Consider the following 21,873-nt stretch of genomic DNA (forward strand, 5'->3'; position numbering starts at 1 on the left):
CAAGGCATTCGCCTAGCCCAAAATAAGACATAATAGGTCTTCAGAAAGTCATGTTAATTCAATGACAAATAGTCTGAATGTCAATAGTTTCTCTTTCATCCAAAGAAGAGCCATGTATTTCATCATCCCTCAACAGAGAGCCAGAATTCTTCAGGACTTACTGTCCTTGAACAATCCCTTCCTCTTAGGGAACAAAATTAACACTATCTGTTTTGAGAATACCCAAAAGGAATCCCTTTTCATGTTTTTTAAATGCTATGATGGCGACTTTTGCTAATGGTACCTGGTACTCACTGCTCAGAATAAACTAGAACTAGACATTGATTCTGGGTTGGTTCTTTTACCCAAACTTTTATCCCAAGGAATCTATTGTGCAGGCACTCAAGAAATGTTGTTCAAAGAGCTAAACTTCAAAAGACTAACTTCTAACAAAAATTCAGAGCTAAAATAGCTTTTTGCTGGTCTTTCTTAATAGGTATTAAATAACTAAATAATTTTGACATATCTTAAGATAAACAAAAAGCTGCTGCTGCTTAACGTCCTTGTGTGTATAAACATATTAATAAAATCAAAACACAAAACTTCAAAAGTCTAAAAGTTTATTGCCAGAATAGAAAACTTCAGACACCTTTTTTAAAGTACATAGAAAACGACAAGCAAAACAGAAAACTTTGACCAAAGAAAAGCCAAGAGTGTTATCATTTACATACAGTCAAATTAATACCAAACCAAACAAGTACATGTAAGAGTATATGGTTCAAAAGGAAAAAAAAAAAAAAAAAAAAAAGAGTACATGGGTTATACAATCCACATTCAAAAACCAAAAACAAGAAGAGACTCATTCCAAAATGCTCAGTTTGAGTGGTTTTTTTAAGGGAGAGGGGCTTACTTGCCTCCTACTACAGAAAACAGAAATACTTAGATGAGAAACAGAATGACTAAAATATTGATTATCAACCTAATTTTTATCTCCAAGAATATAATAGAGATTGTATTATATGCAAGTTTAAGAAAAGCTGATCAAAAATCTAATGACAGAAAAGACAAATTCTAAATTCAATTTGATCTATCCTTACAACTGATTACCTCTTCATACACACTCCATCCAAGTCGGGTGACATTAGTTTAAAATGAGCTAAGAAGATAAAAAGCCAGAACAGCCTTTACTATTTGATTTCAAATATGGCTATATTTTCCTAAGCAGAGAAAGTTATATTATCACTACTGCAAGCAATGGGTTGTCTTTTTTATTGCATAAGGTAGGAATTTATATAAATGTAATCAAGGGATAGCGACCACTGCCAACCGAGGACTAATGCCCAATGGAGCTACTGCTAAAGGTGTAGGAGTAAGAGTAAGAATTCCCTGTTGCATCAAAGCTTCCTCTCCGAGAGCCAGAGCGGGAACCGGAGCGGGAGCCGGAGCGGGAGCCAGAGCGGGAGCCGGAGCGGGAGCCCGAGCGAGATCCGGGCGCAGAAGATATGTTGTAAGGGCTAGGTAAGCCCTTGGAAGAAACGGAGGCAGCTTCCAGAAGGCGTAACCCAGTGATATCTTCTACCATGGAGCGACTCATGGCATCCTTATAGGATATTTTTAGCTTGGTTTTGGGGCAGGTCAGGAGTTTGGTGTAGCTGCTGGTGTCTTGCAGCCTCTGAGCTGCTCGGCCGTCGATGAACCCCTTTCTGATGGCCTCCTCGGTGCTTATCCGCCCATGCGCTTCAGGGTCGACCAGGCCTCCGGTGAGGTACTGGAACTCTAGGAAGCGCTGCCCGGCTTCGTAGGGGAGCCATTTTTCTTTCACTGCCTCTGCAGCAGACATCTTCTTCTTGCCCTTCACACCCTCGAAGCCAATGAAGGCTTTCTGGGCGGGCTTCAGCCGGGTGGCCATATCTTGGTCAATCACACCCTGGGAGACGGCATCCTGGAGTGAGAGCTTCTGCCCGGTGGTGGGGTGGATGATGCCTCCAGTGCACGCCTGAGCTTCCAGAAGCCTCTGGCCGGTGATGCTGTCGACGATGCCCCTCTCTATACCTTCCGTGATGGAAATTTTCTCCAGGTTTTCGGTGTCGAAGATGGCTGCGATGGGGCTCGATTCCTCCAGGGAGTCGGACAGAGAGCTGCTCCTGATGGTTAAATTCCGGACGCTGGATATGGTTGAGATCTTACTCACGGTTTCATGTCGAGAGCTGCTGAAAACATCGTCGCTGATGGTGGCACCCAGGCCACCGCTGTTGCCTAAGCCATTTTTCAGGGAGATCATGTCGGCGAACTGAGTGAGGCTGAGGCTGCCGGACCGGTACTGGTCAAAGAACTTCCTGTCCACGAGGCCCTTGTCGATGGCATCTTGGATGTCATACTGACTGCCTGTCTTCCTGTCTACCAGCACCACCCTGGTGGAGCCGTCCGATCCAGTGATGGTTATTTCTTCCCACTCACATTCCTGCTCGCACAATTCTCTGAAAGTTTCGTAATCTATAAGGCCCTTCTTGTAGGCCTCCTGAACAGACATCTCCTTGTTAGTTTCCGGGTCAACTATGACCACTCTGCGTTTCCTGAGGGTGTTCTTCTGTGACGTCTGCACCTGCTTCTTCTTTTCTTTCAGGGGCAGGAGACAGAGCCCTGTTTCCTCATCCTTAATGCATCTTTCTTTCAGTTGCAGATAGGTGAGATTTTCTTCAGTGTTGGGGTCAAAAAATCCTTTGGTGTCATCACTTGGATCGGAGAGAATCTCGCTGAGCTCCTCGTTGAAGTACCCCCTCTTGTAGGCTATGTCAACGGGTAAGCGGTGGCTCTCCTTGGGGTCAATAATCCCACCAGTTGCAATCTGTGCTTCCAATAAGCGAATGCCATGGCCCTTTTCAATGAGCTCTTTGTTCATGGCTTGGAACAGGGAGATGATGCTCCCAGTTTCGGGATCATTATACCCGGTGACAGCGCGTTCTGCAGACAAGAGCTTCTCCTTGAACTCAATGCCCACCAGACCTCTTTTGTAGGCTTCTTCCACCGGTAACCTTAAGTTGCTGACAGGATCCACTATAAAGCCAGTAGCTGCTTGGGCTTCCAGTAGCTCCAGTGCAGTACCAGGCCGGACCAAGCCGATTTTCATGGCCTCGTAAATGCCGAGCTTCTGTTTCGTGGTCTCATTGTAAATGCCTGCTATGCAGCTGGAACCCTGCAGGAAGTCCTTAATTCTCTCACCAACTTCATCATAAGAAATCTGACCTGACTCAAGTTCATTGACAGTGGAGGGTCTCAATATACCAGAATTTACCAGCTCGGTGACAGTCACGGGTTGTCTGATTCCTTGGAAGGACATGCTTCTCTTCTGTACCGTCAGCAAAAGCAGCCCGGTGTGGGACTCGATTCTGCACCGTTCCCTCAGCTGCATGTAGCTGACCTTCTTTTTGGTGATTGGATCCACAAAGTTTTTCTGACTGTCTCGGGGATCATTCAAGGACCGGTACAAATCTTTGTCAATCAACCCACGGGCTAAGGCGACATCTTTGGGCAAAAAGACACTGTTCACCGGGTCCACGACACCCCCTGAAGCAATCTGGGCTTCCAGCAGGCGCATTCCAGTTTCCCTATCAATCAAATTTTTCTTGATAGCTTCAGAGACAGATACGGTCTTGCCTGAAAATGGATCGTCGAAACCGGTGACCGCTTTTTCCGCCGTATATATGTGCTGGCGGTCATCAAAGTCGATGAGGTCCCGAGCTATGGCACTGTCAACCGTTAGCTTCTCATTCCTGTGGGGGTCAATTATTCCGCCCGTAGCTGCCTGGGCCTCCAGAAGCATGACTGTGGATTCTGGGGTGATTAATTTCTTCCTCTTGGCCTCCACCAGAGAGTACTTCTCCTTAGGGGAAGTGGAAGCTCCCGCAATCGCTCCCGCACCACGGAGGAAAGGCTGGATTTCAGCAGCGACTTCTTCCACTGACTTCCTCCCCTTCAGCAGTTTGTCCAGGGTCGTTTTGTCAATCAGCTGGCATTCGTAGAGCTGCATCGCCGTCACCTTCTTCCTGAGGCCTTCAAACACCAGCTTCGAGTGGTCCACGGTCCACTCGTACTCGGTCTGGGTCTCTCGGTGGGACCCGTAGGGGCGCTGCTTGAGCCTGTCGATTTCTCTCTGCAGCCGGGAGCGTTCTGTTTCCAGCTGGGACTGCGTGTCCCGGGAGGAATCCTCCAGCTTCCGCCGGCACCTCTCTTCGATCCTCTTGATCTCCGCTTGGAGCCTTTCGATCTCACACCTGAGGGTGTTCTTCTCTCGCTCGCTCTTCTCTCGTTCTGACTCAATTTTCCTAATAGCCTCTTCCTTGCGGGAAAACTGCGTTTTCCACTGGTTCAGGTCATTCTGGATCTGCTGCTTCTCACTCTCGAGGCGCTGCTTCACCCTGCTTTCTGCCTCCAGAGTGGCTTTTGCACGGTTCAGCTCCTCCTCCAGCCTCTGCAGCCTCAGCTTGTCTTGTTCCAGGACTTTTATTTTCACCAGAAGGCTCTCTCTTTCTTGTACCACCTGAGTGCACTGATTCTTTGATTCCTGGATCCTATTAGATGCCTAGAATTTAAAAAGAAAGACATGGGGAGAAAAAAAGTCATGTTTTGGTCACATCATATTACTATCATTAATTTAACCTCTTTTCCTACATCTTGTTTCTCCCACTAAAGTTGTTTACTTATTTTCCCCTTTCTATATGTTCCCTAGATACACTGTTAGCTTGATAGCTTGCAAATTCAATGAAAAAAATTCTGTTGCTGTATGTTGCCACTTTGATAAATGGCTTCACACGTAAACTTTTTTTTTTTTTACCATAGAAAAATCAAGAAGTTGCAACCCTATCTTACTCTTGACAGTAATAAATAATGGTTTAAAAAAATATGAGGAGCTTTGTTCCAGGTTATCACACCTGCTATACCTACATCTTACCAACATCTTTAATGAAGCAACACAAATTTATAGATATATACACAACCCCGCAACCAGCCCCACACAAATATTGTCAATAGAAGTCAAATGCAGTAGAAATTAAAAGAGTCATTTTAAAATTAGGGGTTAGAAGAAGAAAAGCCAAACAAAAAAGAAACACATTAGGGCTACAATTAATGGAAAATAGAATCATGCATGCAGGAAAGTCATCTAATAATGCATGCAAGAAAGAAACAGTGATTTGAAAACTGCTTTGTTAAGGGTATTGGCTTCTACTGAGGCAGGTTTTAATTATGAATATATGTTGCAGCTCACTAAAGAGGAGCTGCCTTGTAGAAAATAAACTGGAGTGTTCAGACACCACCTCAGATGTCAGACACACGCTCAAGTTTCCCAAAATAGGGTCAAGCACAGGTTACCCACAGACCGGCATTTGATGGGAGTTCAAGAACAGAAGTAGCTGCCAGGGTTACGACACCCAGTAGTGCAGCGATAAAAAGAGAAACCACGCTTTCTGTAAAGCATTCATCGAAGTAGCAAGAGCAACTTCAGGGCAGACAAGAGTGCCGTGAATTATTCGAGAGACAGTGAAGCTGCGATCAAATATTTGTGAATACCTCTAAAGCCTGCTTTTGGAATTTCTCAATTTCCTGTCTCAAATTTTCCCTCTCTTTCTGTAAATCATTAATCAGGCCCTGCAGTTCCAAGGTCCGGTTGTTGCTGATTTGCAGTTGGTTCCTTAGTTCACAGATGGTGGCATTTTTATCGCTGTCGGCTTCTCTCCGATTCCTCCTCAGCTCATCATATTCCAGCTTGAGGTTCCGGAGCTCCTCTTCCAGCATTAAGTGCTCCTTCGTCAAATTCTCTGTGAGAGACTGCAGCCTCTCTATTTCTATCTTGCTTTCGTTTAAGCTCCTGCTTTTATCTTCTATGGCCTTCTGGAAATGTTCATTCCTCACGTGAGCCTGTTTGACGGTTTCCTGTTCCTGGAGCAACTGCCGCCTCAGGGCTTCGATCTCCAAGGACAGTCTCCTGAGCTCCTCCTGCGTCCTCTGCTTCTCCCTCACGTGGCCGTCCAGCACGTCCTTCTGCTGGCGGAGGTCGTCCTCGCTCCTTTTCTTAACGATGGACGCCTGCTCCAGCTGCTGGGTCAGGCTGGTGATTTTTATTGCTTGCTCTTTCAAAGACTTCCTCATACCTTCTAGCTCATCCTCCAGCTTCTTCCTTTTGGAGGAATCTTCTGAAGCCGTCCTCTTCAGCCGGGTCAGCTCCTCTTCCACTTTCTGCTTCTGCAACTGCAAGTCTTTCAGAGAACTCTGGAATCTCACTATATCCTGGTCCTTCACGGTCCTCTCCTGCGAAACCCTTTCATAGTCGATTCTCAGGCGTGTCAGCTCCTGCTCATGAACCCTCAGTTTGCTTATCGTCTCTGTCGCGCTGCTGTTTGCTTTCTGCAGATCGTACTGGGCCCTTTGTAATTTAGCATTTTCATCTTCCAGGCACTTCCGTTCCTTCGTTTCTGTCTCTATCAGTTGTTTTAATCTGTCTAGCTCCTTGTTTTTATCCTGGATGGTTTTGGCAGCATCGTCAAGAGACTGCTTGTATCTCACGCTCTCTTCCATCTGCATCTGGGTGACCTGTCTCAGCTCTATCTCCAGCTGCTGTTTCCTCTGAGACACCTCTGAGCCAGTGGCCTTCTGCTGCTGGACGTTTTCTTCAGCCCTCCGAAGACTCTCTGTGGACTGGGCCAGTGTGCTCTTCAGCCTCTTTATTTCTTCCGATAAGCTCTGGTTTTCTCTGGTGAGGTTGTCTATCTGGGCTTGGTAGCCGCTGGTGTCCTCCTCTTTCTGCATGGTGAGCTGCTGGATGGTCATCTTGGTGATGTTAATCTCAGTCTCGAACTGGTTTTTCAGGCTAATGATTTCCTCGTCGTAACTGTTCCTTACCTTAGCCAGTTCATTTTCATATTCCCAGCGGCGCTTGGCTTCCTCCTGAAACTCAGCTTTGAGTCTTTCGATCTCCTTGTTTTTGTCCTGAATGGTCTTTGCAGCCTCCTCTAGGGACTGCTTGTGCCTTGTGTTGTCCTCTGAGCGCTGCTGGATGACCTGCTTGAGCTCGATCTCCAGATGCTGCTTCTGCTGCATTATCTCAGAGCCACAGGCTTTTTGCTGAAGGGCATTTTCTTCGGCCCGCCTTCGCTGCTCCGTGGTCTGCAATATGCTGTCATTTAGCCTGACAATCTCGTCTTTCAGATCTCGATTTTCCCTCGAGAGTCTATCAAGCTGGTTTCTAAGATTTTTAGAATCATCCTCTTTTTGCATGGAGATCTCCTTGATGGTGGTCTTCGTAATGTTAATCTCAGTCTCATATTTGTTCCTTAAATTACTCATCTCCTCATTATAGTGGTTTCTTACCTTTGCCAGCTCATTTTCATATTCTCTCTTCCGGGTGCCCTCCTCTTGAAGCAGAACCCTCAACCTTTCTATCTCGTACTCCTTCTCCTTGATGGCTTTCTCAGACTCCAATTTTTGCCAACCAAGGTTCTCCTTTTCACATTGCCTTGCTTTCTGTAGTTGGTCATAGTCGTTCTTCTGTTGGTCAAATCTGTCTTCCACAGCCTTTCTTCTTCTCTTTTCATCTTCAATCTCATAAGTAAGCCTGGTGATCTTCTCGTTGAGTTCTTTGATTTGACCATAGCACTTGTCTAGGTTTTGCTTAGCAGACTTTCCATCCAGCTCAGCTTGCCTCTTCAGCTCCTCCAGGCTCACAAGCTTTGCTTTGAACTGGGAACACTCGGCCTGGTATTTCTGCAGGTTCTGATCCAAGAATTTGTTCTTGTTGCAGTTTTCAGAGTTGGCATCTCTGGCCAGCCTGAGCTCCTCTTCCAACACCTCAATCTTGGTATTTTTCAGCTGTGGAATTGAAATCAGAAATTATGTTTAAAGAAAACCACCTCACATCATGAGAAATAAGCAGTACTTTTCCCCTCCCAGACCAAGGCGCACCCCCAACTTCTCTTACGCACATGCACACATGCCCAGGTGTGCACATACAAGCACATGCAGACACACACACGTACAGACACAGCACTCACAAGTACCACACACACACATGCCCACACACACATGCACACACACGTACCTATAAATATACATGTACTGCACACACATACAAATATAAACATACACATGCAAATACACACACACAAACACAACAAAACACATAAATGTAAAGAATGATATGAGGCAAAAAGTACTACACAAAAATTCAAGAATTCTAGATTCTTGTCATAATTCTTCCATCAACTGCTTGCAAGCTCTTAGCAAATAATATATCATCACTGCGTTTCAGTGTCCTCATCTGTAAAATGAGGTCCTTTCTTTCAAGATCAAAAGCTTAGGAGTTTATAAATTATGTTCCCTTTATTTCAGGGTATAAAATAAGTTTCCATGTAAACTCAACACAAGCATTAAAAACAAGGAGTAGATTAAACAACCACCCAACAATAAAAGTTCAAATCCAGCTAGTCCAGTATGTTCTTTTCCTGAATTTAGCACAAAGAATTAAAACAAATTCCTTGACCAAACATTAAACAAAATCATCGGGTTTGGGCAAGATTAAAGTAGAGGCAATTTTGCAACAATCCCGTAAGTCTATTAAAAGCAGTATAGTGGAATACGGGACCAACCCCAAACTTGTCAGCAGACGGGGTTATACTAAATTTTTAGAGGAAATGTTATTTTATCAGTGGGCATATCCAAATGAGGCAGCAATAATAAGGTTCTATTTTATTTTCTGTTTTTGATACCCCAAGGATTAAAGTAAGTAAATTACCTTCAGATCTTCCAAACTCTTCAACATCTCGTTTAAGAATCTGTAATAGTCTCCAGATCTTGTGAGTAGTTCTATGTACCGAGCATGAATATCTGCAGCCTTGGAGACAAGAAGGGGGAAAAAGAGATAAATCGTTCAGAAAAAAAGTCCTATGCAAGTTGACTAATTTGGTTCTCTAAAGGAAGGAAATACTGACATTATAATTTAAAGAGTGAATTCCCTTCTGTTATGTGTGCTAATTGCAAAGTGTGGAAATACAGCAAAACAAAGGGCTGAAAACAGCATAGTACACCCTCAGAACTCCATATCATTTCCCCTAATCCAACGGAGAGAGGATGTTCTCTGACATCTTTGGGAAGAGAGCTGTGTTTTAGAAACTATGTATTTTTCAGTTTTTAGAAGAGTGATGGTTAGGTACATATGTCAACTTGGCCAGGTGATGGTGCCCAGGTGTCTGGTCAAGCAAGCACTGGCCTAACCATTGCTGCCAGGATGTCTGTGGCTGGTTAATAAACCAGAAGCCTGGTTTCTTAAATCATCAGTCAATTGACTGCACCTGATTACATCAACAAAGGCATGTCTTCCACAATGAGAGAATGCAGTCAGCTGGATTTAATCCAATCAGTTGAAGACTTTTAAGGGAGAAAGAGAGAGGACCTTCACTTCTTCTTTAGCTAACCAGCATCTCCTAGGGAATTCATTGAACACCTTCAGCGGAGTTGCCAGTTCACTGCCTGCCCTACAGAATTTGGATCCCTGTATCCTGCACTACAGAATTTGGATTCGTGCATCCCTACAGTTGCGTGAGATACCTTTGTATAATCTTATATTTATAGATATCTCTTGTGTTGGTTGTTTCCCTAGAGAACCCTAACTAATACAAGAAGTTTCCCACACTCAACCCAGAAACATAAGCCCTATTTCTGCAGACTCTCATATGTAAACGACAAATTCCAATTTCCAATAGTCACTTTCTAAAAGGCATCATATATCCTTGGCTTATACTAGGGGAACGTAACTTGCCATCATCCCTTTTTGAGTGGAAACCCTATAACAAGGAATGAATTCAGGCACTATAGGGAAAACAGGAAAGGAGATAGGAAAAAGAGAAAAGGGAGAAGGAAGGGCAGGCTCTAAGAGGTGTGTAATGATGTATAGAAACACATAGATACCTCTTGCAGAATCACCCCGGAAGGGGACTGAACCATAGTTCTCTTGATAGGTATGTTCAGTAGAGTCTCCAGTCCTGAAGTGTATGATGCAAGCTGAAGTTCATAATCCTGAAAAATTAGAAAGTTGAAGAAAAACATTCTTCACGGACTTAAAAGGAAGCACCAACTGTTATGATCCCACAGTTTAAAATCATCCAGCTGTATTATAATGACCATCCCCAAAGTCTAAAATGGGCTTTTAGAGTTCAAGCAGCTAATGTTACATTTTTAACACCAAGCAGTGCATCTTTATGTGCCAATTGGAGAGTTTTGCTCATATGATCAGTCTACAGAATAAAGAATAAATACAGACTACAGGCCGTTCCAATGGATATTGCCAATGTGCAATATATTCAAGCTAATGAGTAACAAATGTATGGTTTATTCAGGAGAAAGCATATAAAAGCCATAATGATTATGTTCAAGAAGTTTAAAGTCAGCAAATAATGCAGTTAATAATATTTGTGCCGAAACACCAACATGCTTGGTGAAACCAACATACCTTAATTGAATTTGCACAAAGTTCGGCAATTTTTTGTACTTCTTCTGATTTGTCTCGTTTGCCAGATATTTCACTGTGCAAGTTCTATACAAAAAATAAAATATTTAAAAATGTAAATACAAGTGGATGAAAATGAAAAAAAAAATGTTATTTTACTCAACCACTGTTAGCTGTGTTTTTCTTTAGTTTATTACTACATGTACTAACTTCATATTCTCACCGTTAAATCTTAGAAGAGTATTTTTCCATTCAGAAAAAAAATAAAGCAGACCTTCAACTTCCTATTACCTATCTTAGAGATTACTTTCTAGTCAACTTTCTAGTCAACTGTTTTCTGATTCTATCAAATCAACTTACAAAGATACTTTACTGTAACCTCAGAAGGAAGATTGCATTTATTCTATGTCCTAATTGCCTTTCTTTGTAAATATCTCAATGGTTTTTCCTCTGAGCATTCTTCTTTAAACATTCACAGAATGAACTAATACTATTAAAGATTTATTATTTCAAACCTAGGCACTGCTGTGAAAACCAGAGGAAAACACAGCTTACAACTAATTAACCTCCACACAGCTTTGGAATGACAAATCAGCTGATACCTTCTGTTCATTCAAAAATCTCATGACCGTGTTGGAATCTGCAAATTTCATGGATTCTAAGGAGTCCTGGCGACGCTTGGCATCATAGAGCCACTTGCAGAAAGCCTGATAGTTGTCACGATAATTCCTCAGTTGCTTGATTTGTTTCTCTAGGTCCCATAATCTGAGGAAAATAAAATATTATAAAATTAGTAAAGCACTGCTATTGTTCCTGAAAATATTTAACATATTATTCCTAGTTTTATCCCCAAGAGAAACAAAACCATATTTCCACACAAAAGCTTGTACACGAATGTTCACAGCAGCATTATTCAAAATAGCTAAAAGGGAATCAACTCAAATGTCCATCAGCTGATGAAAGGATAAACAAAATGCAGTATATTCATACAATGAAATATCATTTGACAATTAAAAGGATAAAAGTTCTGCTACAACATGGATGAATCTTGACATCATGTTAAATGAAAGAAACCAGGCACAAAGGACCACATATTATATAGCTCTATTTGTATGAAATGTCCAAAATAGGCAAATCCAATGAGGCAGAAAGAAGATTACTGGTTGCCTAGGGTTGAGGGCGTTGAGAAATAATGGGGAGTGACAGCTAATGAGCACAGGGTTTCTTTTGGGGGTGATGAAAATGTTCTCAACTTAGATTGTGGCAATGGTGGCATAACTCTGTGAATATACTAACCACCATGAACTGTATGCTTTACATAGATGAATTTTATGGTATCTGAATAAAGATGTCATAAAGACAAAACAAAAAAAGGCATTGCTAGTAAAATGGACTACAGGCTAGGTAAGTCAGAAGATGTTTTTAAACCCTCATTTGCAGTAAGGCATTTCTTTTGTGTAAGATTTCATTTTCAGAAACTTTTTAAGAACATTCACTCAAAGCATCTACTTCTTCCAACAGTCATAACAAGGGTCCATAGGGCACAAAAGAGCAGAGCAAAGGGCTTCCATTATTTGTCTAAGGGCCTGGATGGCACCTGGCTCATCATGTTGGTCCAACCTTGGCTATTGTGATGTACTCTCTTTCCATTTCAAATAAAGGTGGGTGCAGGCTGTCCCTGAAAGAAGCCTCTACAATGCCTGGCCAACCCAAAATCAAACTGCTGTCTTTTACAATGATTATTTCAAGTGGCATTATCTTGAGAACAAACAAATGGAAAGAAAAATATGGAGGGAGGTTGGCACACCTGTAGTCTATCTGTTTATCTATTCTTTGCCAACGATCCGTCAGCTGCGTGACTTTTTCACTAAACTTCCCAAGATCCAAGTCGTAGAGTGGATACTGCTGGGAAGTCTGGGAGTGGATCTGCTGTGCTTTCTGAAGCTCTGTCTTCATGGTGGCCAGCAATGACTTCTTCAAATTCAAGTCACTTTTTATTTTCTGTGAGAGAAATAAAATGAGCACAAATTAATCTCCCCTCTCACTTTATGTTACACTGCAAGTGAACAACTGAAGGAAAAGAAGGTCATAAAACTCTTCAGAATATTCCTATTTGTACTTGTAGCCATCAATCCAAGAGAATGTTGACTGATTATACTTCCCAATATTTGTTTCACTTATCTAGTTCCTTGAGCTATCCTGTTAAAATGAATATGGTGTGTAAATTAGTCTGGGAAATGATATATATCTATTTCATTCCTAAATAAGCATAATGATTATTAACGTATTAAAGGTACTGAGAAGTTCTGTAGTAAAGCAACCGGTTTAAGTATGTTGAACATAAATCCCCCAAGCTAATTGCTCCACAGATTAGCTCTGAGAAACTGCATACTCAAGATAACTGCTCAAATCAATCACATCTGGCCAATGAACTCTAAGGAGTTCTATATTATTTCCTATAAACTGGGGCATTATTACTAATCTTTCAAGTTACCTTCAGTCCACAACGATAAGCTTCTACTTTATCCAGATCCAGGCAAACTGTTTCTTCTTCAGTGAGTCTGGCTTCATAAACCTTTAACATGTCTTCTGTTTGGAGAAGAGCTTGGAGTAAGGATCTCACTGTGCATAAGCTTTGCAAAGAGAGAGGAAAAAAAGGCAAATGAAATTACTGGTAACATACTTAGATGGTGAACATTTGGCTTTTGCCACTATCAATGAAAGAGAACAATATCAATGCAGATTTTTTTTTTTTTAAATCTATGTTGTCTATTTTTTACAAGCCACAGAAGAAGTATTTTTTTCCTCCATCATGACTGAGACCATCATTTCATATTCACTGAAGAATTCTAAGTCTTTAGAGTAAACCTTACTTCTAAGTACCTTAGATTTCTAAATAGTGGAATTAACACTGTAGACTAAAGAGCACTCGCTCACAACACAGAAAAACGTAAGTAAATTTCGAATAACCAGAAAAACTGCCAGGTAATGGCTCTAGTCAGCCAAGCATGTAGAACAAACCAAGTCTGAGCAAAGCAAAATGTCTGAGAGTAGCACTGGGCTTACCTATTTAAGTAGCCATCGGTAACGCCATTGATATTTTCCAGTTTCTGGAACAGTCCAAATACCTCATTCTGTAAATAGCAGTATTTTTCAGAACCCCTGAAGTTGGCCAGCATATCTTTAAGCTGGTTGAGAACTTCGGCAATGGCTTGGGAGTCATTCTGCACACTCTGTTCAAAAAGAAAGAGAGCTCTTTTGATTTGTGCTGTGGGATTCGCGTCATCATTTTTGCCCCTTAATGTGTCCACTAAAGGTAAAGGATTCAAGAAAGAGACAGAGTGGACCTTTCATTTCCTTCTTCAGGGAGGCCTCATTAGTCCTGAATAAACAGAGCCCTCTCCTTTGGAATATGTCTCTGGGGCATTCTGATGCAGTGCCCAGGTTTGGTTGAGCAGAAAAGATGGCCCATTTAGGAGCTAAAACACTTAACCCTTGTCACAGCTCTGTCTGTAACACTGAGATCCCACCCCAGCAAATCTCTGTGTCAGTTTCTTGTCTATAAATAAAAATAATACCACCTTTTAGCCTGTAGCATCAGTTTTATGCAGACGCCAAATGAATGCTTGAGAAAACTCTTTGAAATGAACAAAGTACTGTGTTACGCAAAAAGAAAGGGTTATAACCTGACTCGCCAACCCACAAACTAACAGTGAAGGTGGTTTAGTCCCCAGCTGGAAAACCTTCTACAAATTTGGAAGCATGTGAAAGAAAAAAGGAAGCATTGGCAGAAACCTGCTCTCTTGAAAATTAGTGTTTCTTGCCTATAAATATTCGAACCAGGAAGCCTTTAGTTAGTTCACAAAGAGAAATGTATCTGGAGTCAGGCAAAATAACCATTGATGCCTACCTTCAGCTCGTTTATTTTCACTGTGATCTGATGGGTAGTCCCCTGGTCAGTTAGAAGGATGTTTTTAAGTGTCATTCTGCCCTCACAGAGCTCCATCTGCCTTCGAATCTTCTGGAGCTCCATCAGTATCCAAGCCTCTTGCTTGTCATTTTCTCTGTTGGTTTCAATTACTTTATTATGGTTAACATCTTGACAGGAACCAAGATGAGTGACCTCCGTCGTGGTTACTGTAAAAATACATTAGGACCACAAACATTAGGAAATGTGCAGCTAAAAAGGTGCTAGGGTTCAAAAGACATCTACACTGTATTAAAACATACCTACTTCATTTGATTTTATTCTGAAAGTTTAGCACATTAAATGATTTTTGTTATATATCTTTCAAAGACATAGTTCTATGCAAACTGCTTTCTTTGAAAGCTGCATATGTGGCTGATACAAAAAGAAAGACCTCACAAACCCACCTGTTTGGTGCTGGGGGTAACCCGGAAGCTGAATGACCAGGGTTTGATAATGCTTCTGGGCATCTGTGAACTGGGACTGCATTTTCCGCTTGTCGTCATCTCCAAACATCTCTGAGCCTTGGCTGTTTCTGATGAACTCTTGGTAATGTAACTCGAGATCAGATATCGTCTTCATGTAATCTTCCTGGCGCATCGTCTTCAGCTGAAAGTAAACCAGGCAAAAGTTAGTTATGACTACCCCCCACCCACATGCACACAGCGCTATGAACACAGGTCTGCTGGAAAATGCCCCATTCGAGACAGGGCTTGAAGCAACATTTGTGAGGATTCCAGGAAGATCTAAAACTCTTTGCAGGTTTAAAGATTCTTCCTAGCATACTACCATAGCAGTAAGTTGCCAATTTAATTTTTTTTTCCCATTAGAATTTTTTCTTCAAATGAAATATTCCTCAGAAGCCCCAAACGCAAAGCAGAGCATAGCAAAGCTGCTCTGACCAAAAAAAACGGGGGATAAAAAGGGAGTCCAAAAACCTATCCATTCTGTGCACACACACACACATACACACACTTCCATCCCTGTCACCTCTAAAGTACACCCTCACCTAGGATTCTTCAGAGCACAATTCGGAAACCACTGATTTCGAGTAACTAATGCTTTGGATGTTCTTCCAAGAATTCTATCCCAATGTTTGCTTTTTCAATCTCCAGTTAATAATTAATGTTCTAACTTCCCATTATATCTAAAGAGAACTGGATCCCAAATACTATAGGACCATGTCCTTTTCCACAGGTACTTCTGGCTGGTCAGGGAACATTGATTAGTATTTCTACTTGTCTCAAAACCAGCCATGAGTGAATTCCTCCCATTCTATATGGGACGGACCACACCCTCCATGGAAGGCTGAACTGGCTCACTTGATGAAATGATGAAGCACTAGCTGCGCAGACAGAAGGTCTGCCTAGCAGAAAGGGCTACTGGTGGGAGAAGCCAAGCGCCTCCCTCCAGATGGTTTGAAGGGTCCCAAGGACATACCTTGGCGATGGTCATGGCCCTGATCTTCTCGATGTCAATCATGCAGTAATGCCAGGACACCAGGCTCTTCATGTTGATGTAGAGCTGGTTCCAGAGCGCCAAGATGGCCTCGTAGTACTGCTCAATCCTGGAGGCACAAAGGAGAAACATACTGAAGTCAGACAAACGCGTCTGCGACTGTACACACCCAAAAACTCAACGAAAACTAAACCGATAACTAAATAACCAGAGTATGTGTAATTTTCAACACTTTCAACATTTCAATGGATTTCGATTCATTTATTCCCCAAAAGTACATTCTCAATTATCTACGTTGGGGAAGATGATCCAAATCTTCTCAGTTGCAATATACAGTGTGTTTTGTTTTTGTTACCATGGTTTTATTAGCAGCTATTTAGTTGACAGAGGTCTACCCAAGTGTAGGATCGCAAGAAGCAGCCCATCATGATAGACCAGTGTCTGCCAGAGCTTGGTAATGAGTATATAGGGTTTCATTTCGCTCTCCCTACTTCTGTGTATGGTTGAACATATCCACAATAGAAGGTTTGAAAGAACCTGTCAGGGATAGATTATAAAATAAACATTCTGCCTATTGTTGAGCCAATAGGAAATACTTTTTAACATCTATTGTCACATGCAAAATGATTTTCTGAGAAGCACAGAAGAATTTCCAAACAAAACTGTCAAAGTGCATATATACTCCTGCACGGCTGGATCTTGTTTTGATCCTCCGATAATAACTATAGCAGCTTCAACATGAAATTTTAAGACGAAGTAAGGGGGCCTGCATGAGATTTCTTTTCTGGGGAGGAACGGGTTGTCTACATTGTGCCCTGATTTTCCTCCACTTGTATTTGCATCACAGCTATTGGGAAGTACAACTCACTTGTAAGAGAGGTCCACGGCCAGGGGATTCGGAGGGGGTATGATCAGGCCGACGGAAGGAACCAGCATGTCAACGCCACCGGGGCCTGTCACATACCATTTGCTACGTTCGGTGTTGTCCTTCAGAATGCATTCATCCCCTTTGTGCACGACTTTCTGTAAGGCAAGTGGCTGTCATGTTTTGGTTCTAAGTGCACATTTTTATCTTTTTTCTCAAAGATTAAAAACAGAGATGTAAACGTGCAAAACCGTTGACTTATGCTCTTTAATCATATGTTTCTCAAATGAGGTCGAACAATGCTGAAGCATCTTCCTTTAAATAACACACATGCGCACCTAAAAGGTGTGCAGGAAGTGAGCTGCATTTTAAGTGGATTAGGTGAAGTTACTTTTCTGAGACAGTCTCTAGACAATCATAGGTAAAATGAGAAGTACTTCTGAAAAGCAAAACCTTATGCCATGGTTTTTCTGTTTGGGGAATTCAAGTTTTGTATATTGGATTTTATTATGTGGGGTCACTTCTCCTACTTATTTCCTTTTAAAATTAAAAAAAAAAAATTTTTAAAAACCTCAAAGATTCTATTATCAGATTTCCAGAAAAATAACTTTCTAAATTAACTCCAGCATCTATCCAGCTTCTTACAATGGCTATTTAAACCATGGACAACTATCTGAACTAGTAAAATGGAATGAATTTGATTTTTATGTATTTCAATCTCCTTTTCAACTTCTTACTTCTCCACACAAGTTCCTAAAACATTTCTACATGATAGAATAAACTCCATTGTTTTATAAAGTTTAACCAACTAATCACATTTTATATTTTTTAAATCCTCCATAATTTTTATAAGAAAATCAAACTGTGGGAATTATATAAACAGTTATTATAAACAATCTTTCCATGTAAATTCTTGTATTTACCACAGAGCCTGCAGAACTGTTACACTTAAGTACTGCATAAAATTCCCCATGGTGTTCACTTTATATGCAAAAGAATGCTTTTATTTCTCATTTCTTTTTTCTTTAAATAAAAAAATATAAAATTTTTTTAAAAAAATTTAAAGGTGATAGTGAAGAGCTATAAATAAGTTTTACATTTTAGAGGAAGGAAGTATTCAGCCCTAAAAAAGAATTAAAATAGGGTAATAAAAGAAACCATTGTCCTAATCATCAACAACCATCATTTGATGAAACTGCTGTTTGCTCACCAGCCTGTTGCTTTATACATAAAAGAAAAAAACATTTACCATGGTGCTCATTGAGCTCTAGATTACATGTTGCTCTCTTGATGACAGTAAGTGAGACGTAAAGAAAGAGAAAACTTCTGTATGATTCTGAATAACTGTGTACCCACCTGGTCTTGTTTGTAGTCACAAAGGGCCCTGAGAATAATGGGTTTACTGCTTCTGTAGTCAGGGTTTCGGGGTTTCAGCTGGACAATCCTCTTGGACTTGTTTACCAAGTTCTGCACCTGACGCTTGTACTCGAGGATTTTCTCTCGCTCTTTCTGCAATTTTAAGTTTAAAGTCATATTTCCAAAACAGAGAGCTCTTGTGAATTTTAGACAAGATCTTCAAATGACATTAATATAGTTACTGGGACATTACAAACTAAACATCACCAGAGTTACATTAGCTGTAAAAAATCCACAAATTCATCTACAGGGAAACTGGGTACCTTCAAAATAAGCTACCTAGCTGTGCCGGTTTGAATGTACTGTGTCCCCCAAATGCCATTATCTTTGTGGTCTTGTGGGACAGACGTTTTGGTGCTGGTTAGATTTGCTTAGAATGTGCCCCACCCAGCTGTGGGTGGTGACTTTGGTGGGATACTCCCATGGAGGCGTGACCCCACCCATTCAGGGTGGGCCTTGATCAGTGGAGCCATATAAAACATGCTGACTCAAAGAGACTGAAGGGAGTGCAGCTGTGAGTGACGTTTTGAAGAGGAGCAAGCTTGCTAGAGAGGAGCGTCCTGGGAGAAAGCCATTTTGAAACCAGAACTTTGGAGCAGACGCCAGCCACATGCCTTCCCAGCTAAAAGAGGTTTTCCGGACGCCATCGGCCATCCTCCAGTGAAGGTACCCGATTACTGATGTGTTACCTTGGACACTTCATGGCCTTAAGACTGTAACTGTGTAGCCAAATAAACCCCCTTTTTATAAAAGCCAATCCATCTCTGGTGTTTTGCATTCTGCAGCATTAGCAAACTAGAACACTAGCCATGAATTAAATGGGCATGAAAGAATATCTCTGTGTGAAAGGACTCTGTTGATAAAATCAGAAGTCTGCTTTTCCAAAGGAATTTTCAGGTTAATACATCAGCGTTCTCTTTGTGTTGTGTTAAGAACTTTCAGCAAATTACCCGGACACTATCAAGTCAAGGTAATTTTCAACAGTAGTTGAGCATGCCAAGAAATTCCATTTGAGAAAAGCCACTGAAAAATGAAGAAATGCTTGCTTGAACCATGGGCTGCATCGTTCTGCACAATAATACAAATCTGCACCCTGCACTGTGTTAGGTGGGTGCATCCTAGCTCCTCCCGGGCGAGGCAGCCAAGCTTGGGGCCTGAGAGAATACCTCCAGCTCCTTGATCTGCTCCAGGAGGCGCTGCAGAGGCATGTTTTTGTCACAGTGGTACTTCTTGCGGATGGAGTCTTGAAGGCCCTTCAGGTAGGCTTCGGTGGATTGGGCCTCTTCGAAAAACTATTGAAGGAGGAGAGGGAATAAAATAAATAAATAAATATGTAAGTCCAAAGCCACCTGTACCCTTCCGTGTGTGTGCTGTATGTCACAGTGGGGAAACGGCCGAGGTTGTGGAACTGTGACCCACAACATTCTTTGAGGTTTGCTCTCTAGCTACTTGTTGGATCGTGCTTTGAGAGTTGTCACTGTTCTGTGTATATATTGGATTTCACAATGAAAAATGTATTAAGAAATAATTTTTTTTTTTAATTTTTAAAAAAAGCAACTCGAAAACCAGTATGACCTATATTTCTATTTCAAGGAACATAATCCCCTAAAAGTCTACTTGATAGGTGGCTTAAGGATAATATTAGAATAGAAAATGTACTAACTCATATGACAGGAAGAGACTCTTCAAGTAATTAGGGGAATAGATTGCAAATCTATAAGCTTCTAAACTGAAAACCAATAAATATTTAATTATGCAATATTTTAAAGATTGTTTTTAGTGCTTTTAAAACATATTCAAAATATAAGGTATTAAATCTTTGTTCTCAGGAAATGTCCATGGAAGCATAAAGTATTCAAAAAACATGATATATACAACTATTTAGAAAACACATAGACTGGATGGATGGATGGATGGACGGACGGATGGATAAACTGATGGGTGGACAGAAGGATGGATGGACAAACGGATGGATGGATCAATAGATAGAATGATACACCAAATGTGGCAAAATGTTAAAAGCTGGTGGATCTGAGTATTTGGGTAAGGGGTATATTGGCATGCTCTGTATAGCTTCTGTATTATTCTTGCATCTGTCCTGTAAGTTTGAAATTACTTCAAAATAGTTTATAAATGTATATATATATATATATCATCAAGCCCTAAAAGATGATTAAATTATTACTAAGCATAAAAACCTGAAAGTAGGCAGCATTTTCTTTCAGATGAACATCAATGCATTTGGTGATCTGAAGAATCCAACTCCACTGGGTCTGAAGAGTGTCCATATACGCCTGTAAAAGAAAGCCTTGTTGGCTGTCTTGCCGCCTACCAGCAGCACAGGGGCATCTGTCTCCTTGACAGATGGAGGAGCCTCAGTGAAAGCTCTGAAACCTGTTTTCTCTGGTTCCAAATCAAGCACACATTTTTCTAAAAATTGCATACAGAGCTTCCCACCTGGGGAACCTTGGTACAGTAGAAATTAAAATTAAAAATCATTTTTTGCAAATACATACTATATTAGGGAAATTAGTCAAAATATTTATTCACCCAAATGGCCCAGCTAGGGAACTATCAGGAGAGCAGTGGCAGCAGTGGAACAGGGTCCCCTGCTGCAGCCAAGAAGTCAGGGGGGGCCAAGGCATCCAAGAAGAAGGTGTGCAGGGCTTAAGGCAGTGACTCTGACCAACTGCTATGGAAATGTTTCAATTTTTGTAAAAAACCAGTATGGTCATACCAATGCTACCAGCTAATGACAGCCTTGAGCAGAGGCCACAGATGGCAGTCCACGGCAGGGGTCAGGAAACTACAGCCCAAGGACCAGATCTGGCCCACTGCCTGTGCTAGTAAATAGTTTTATTGGAACACAACCATGCTCATTCATTCGTGGATTGTCTGTGGCTGCTTCCACGCTTCAACTGCAGAGTTAAGTAACTGTGCCCGAGGTAGACAGGAAGGCCCACGTATCTAAAGTATTTATTATATGGCTCTTTGTGGGAAAAGTTTGCCAACCCCTGGTCTAGGATGTTGATCCCAAATATAAAATAAATTTGGCAAGGCTTTTTGATGGATAAGAGTCATTCATTTGAAAAGCCTTACTTTATGAAAAGTATCCTTTTCATTTTTTTTTTTCCTACTAAAAAAATATAAATCTCACTAAGCCTACCTCAATTTTGTCTGAAGCAGGATGCTGATTGAGGACAAGCTGGTCACTTTCTTGTTTAAGCTTATTGAGCTCTTTTTCCTTAAGTTCCAATTGACTCATACGTATCTGTGAATGAAAAATGAAAAACAAATTGTTAATTCCTTAGTATTTAAAGGAAGTTAAACATGAAACTGCATTTTTATAATGCACAATGCAGAAGAATTATATAACATTTTCCTGAAGAATCACAAGATTTTTTTAATGCTGGAAAGGATGCTTGAGATTGTCCAGTGCGTAGCTGAAATGGCTCGTGCAAGATCACTCAGGTGGAGGAACATAGCTATTAACTACCACTGAGATTTCCTAATTCCTGGTTTTTATCATCCATGCAGCAGCTGTTCACACACTCTGGTTCCCTGGAGTGAACTGGGTTACCGAAGAAGGTGGTTCTACCGTATCTCAACAAACCACCATCTCCTGGGATACTAAAAAATGCATTGCCCCTCTTATGTCACTAAAAAAAGCTTTCAGGAAGGAATGATTTCTCGTGA

The 21,873-nt window shown here is 41.3% G+C and overlaps 1 protein-coding gene across 2 annotated transcripts in view; it reads right to left on the minus strand.

Annotated features, from left to right (window-relative positions):
- Nucleotides 1–597: 597 nt before the first annotated feature.
- LOC119539931 (desmoplakin) overlaps nt 598–21,873 on the minus strand; it is a 42,991-nt gene continuing 21,715 nt past the window's right edge. Inside the window, exons 8-24 of one of the 2 annotated variants that reach the window (XM_037843841.1) lie at nt 21,344–21,448; nt 20,376–20,471; nt 19,344–19,469; nt 18,118–18,270; nt 16,765–16,919; nt 15,879–16,005; nt 14,846–15,047; nt 14,382–14,608; nt 13,538–13,704; nt 12,966–13,104; nt 12,279–12,472; nt 11,074–11,236; nt 10,475–10,558; nt 9,934–10,041; nt 8,762–8,860; nt 5,545–7,839; nt 598–4,558 (exon numbers count right to left, since the gene is read on the minus strand). In XM_037843841.1, the coding sequence (XP_037699769.1) occupies nt 1,313–4,558; nt 5,545–7,839; nt 8,762–8,860; nt 9,934–10,041; nt 10,475–10,558; nt 11,074–11,236; nt 12,279–12,472; nt 12,966–13,104; nt 13,538–13,704; nt 14,382–14,608; nt 14,846–15,047; nt 15,879–16,005; nt 16,765–16,919; nt 18,118–18,270; nt 19,344–19,469; nt 20,376–20,471; nt 21,344–21,448 (7,686 nt within the window). In that variant the 3' untranslated portion in view covers nt 598–1,312. The remainder of the gene's footprint in view (nt 4,559–5,544; nt 7,840–8,761; nt 8,861–9,933; nt 10,042–10,474; nt 10,559–11,073; nt 11,237–12,278; nt 12,473–12,965; nt 13,105–13,537; nt 13,705–14,381; nt 14,609–14,845; nt 15,048–15,878; nt 16,006–16,764; nt 16,920–18,117; nt 18,271–19,343; nt 19,470–20,375; nt 20,472–21,343; nt 21,449–21,873) is intronic. The other variant, XM_037843843.1, reaches the window with a different exon arrangement.

The sequence above is a fragment of the Choloepus didactylus genome, chromosome 7 (genome assembly GCF_015220235.1).
Source record: "Choloepus didactylus isolate mChoDid1 chromosome 7, mChoDid1.pri, whole genome shotgun sequence".
NCBI classification, from domain to species: domain Eukaryota; kingdom Metazoa; phylum Chordata; class Mammalia; order Pilosa; family Megalonychidae; genus Choloepus; species Choloepus didactylus.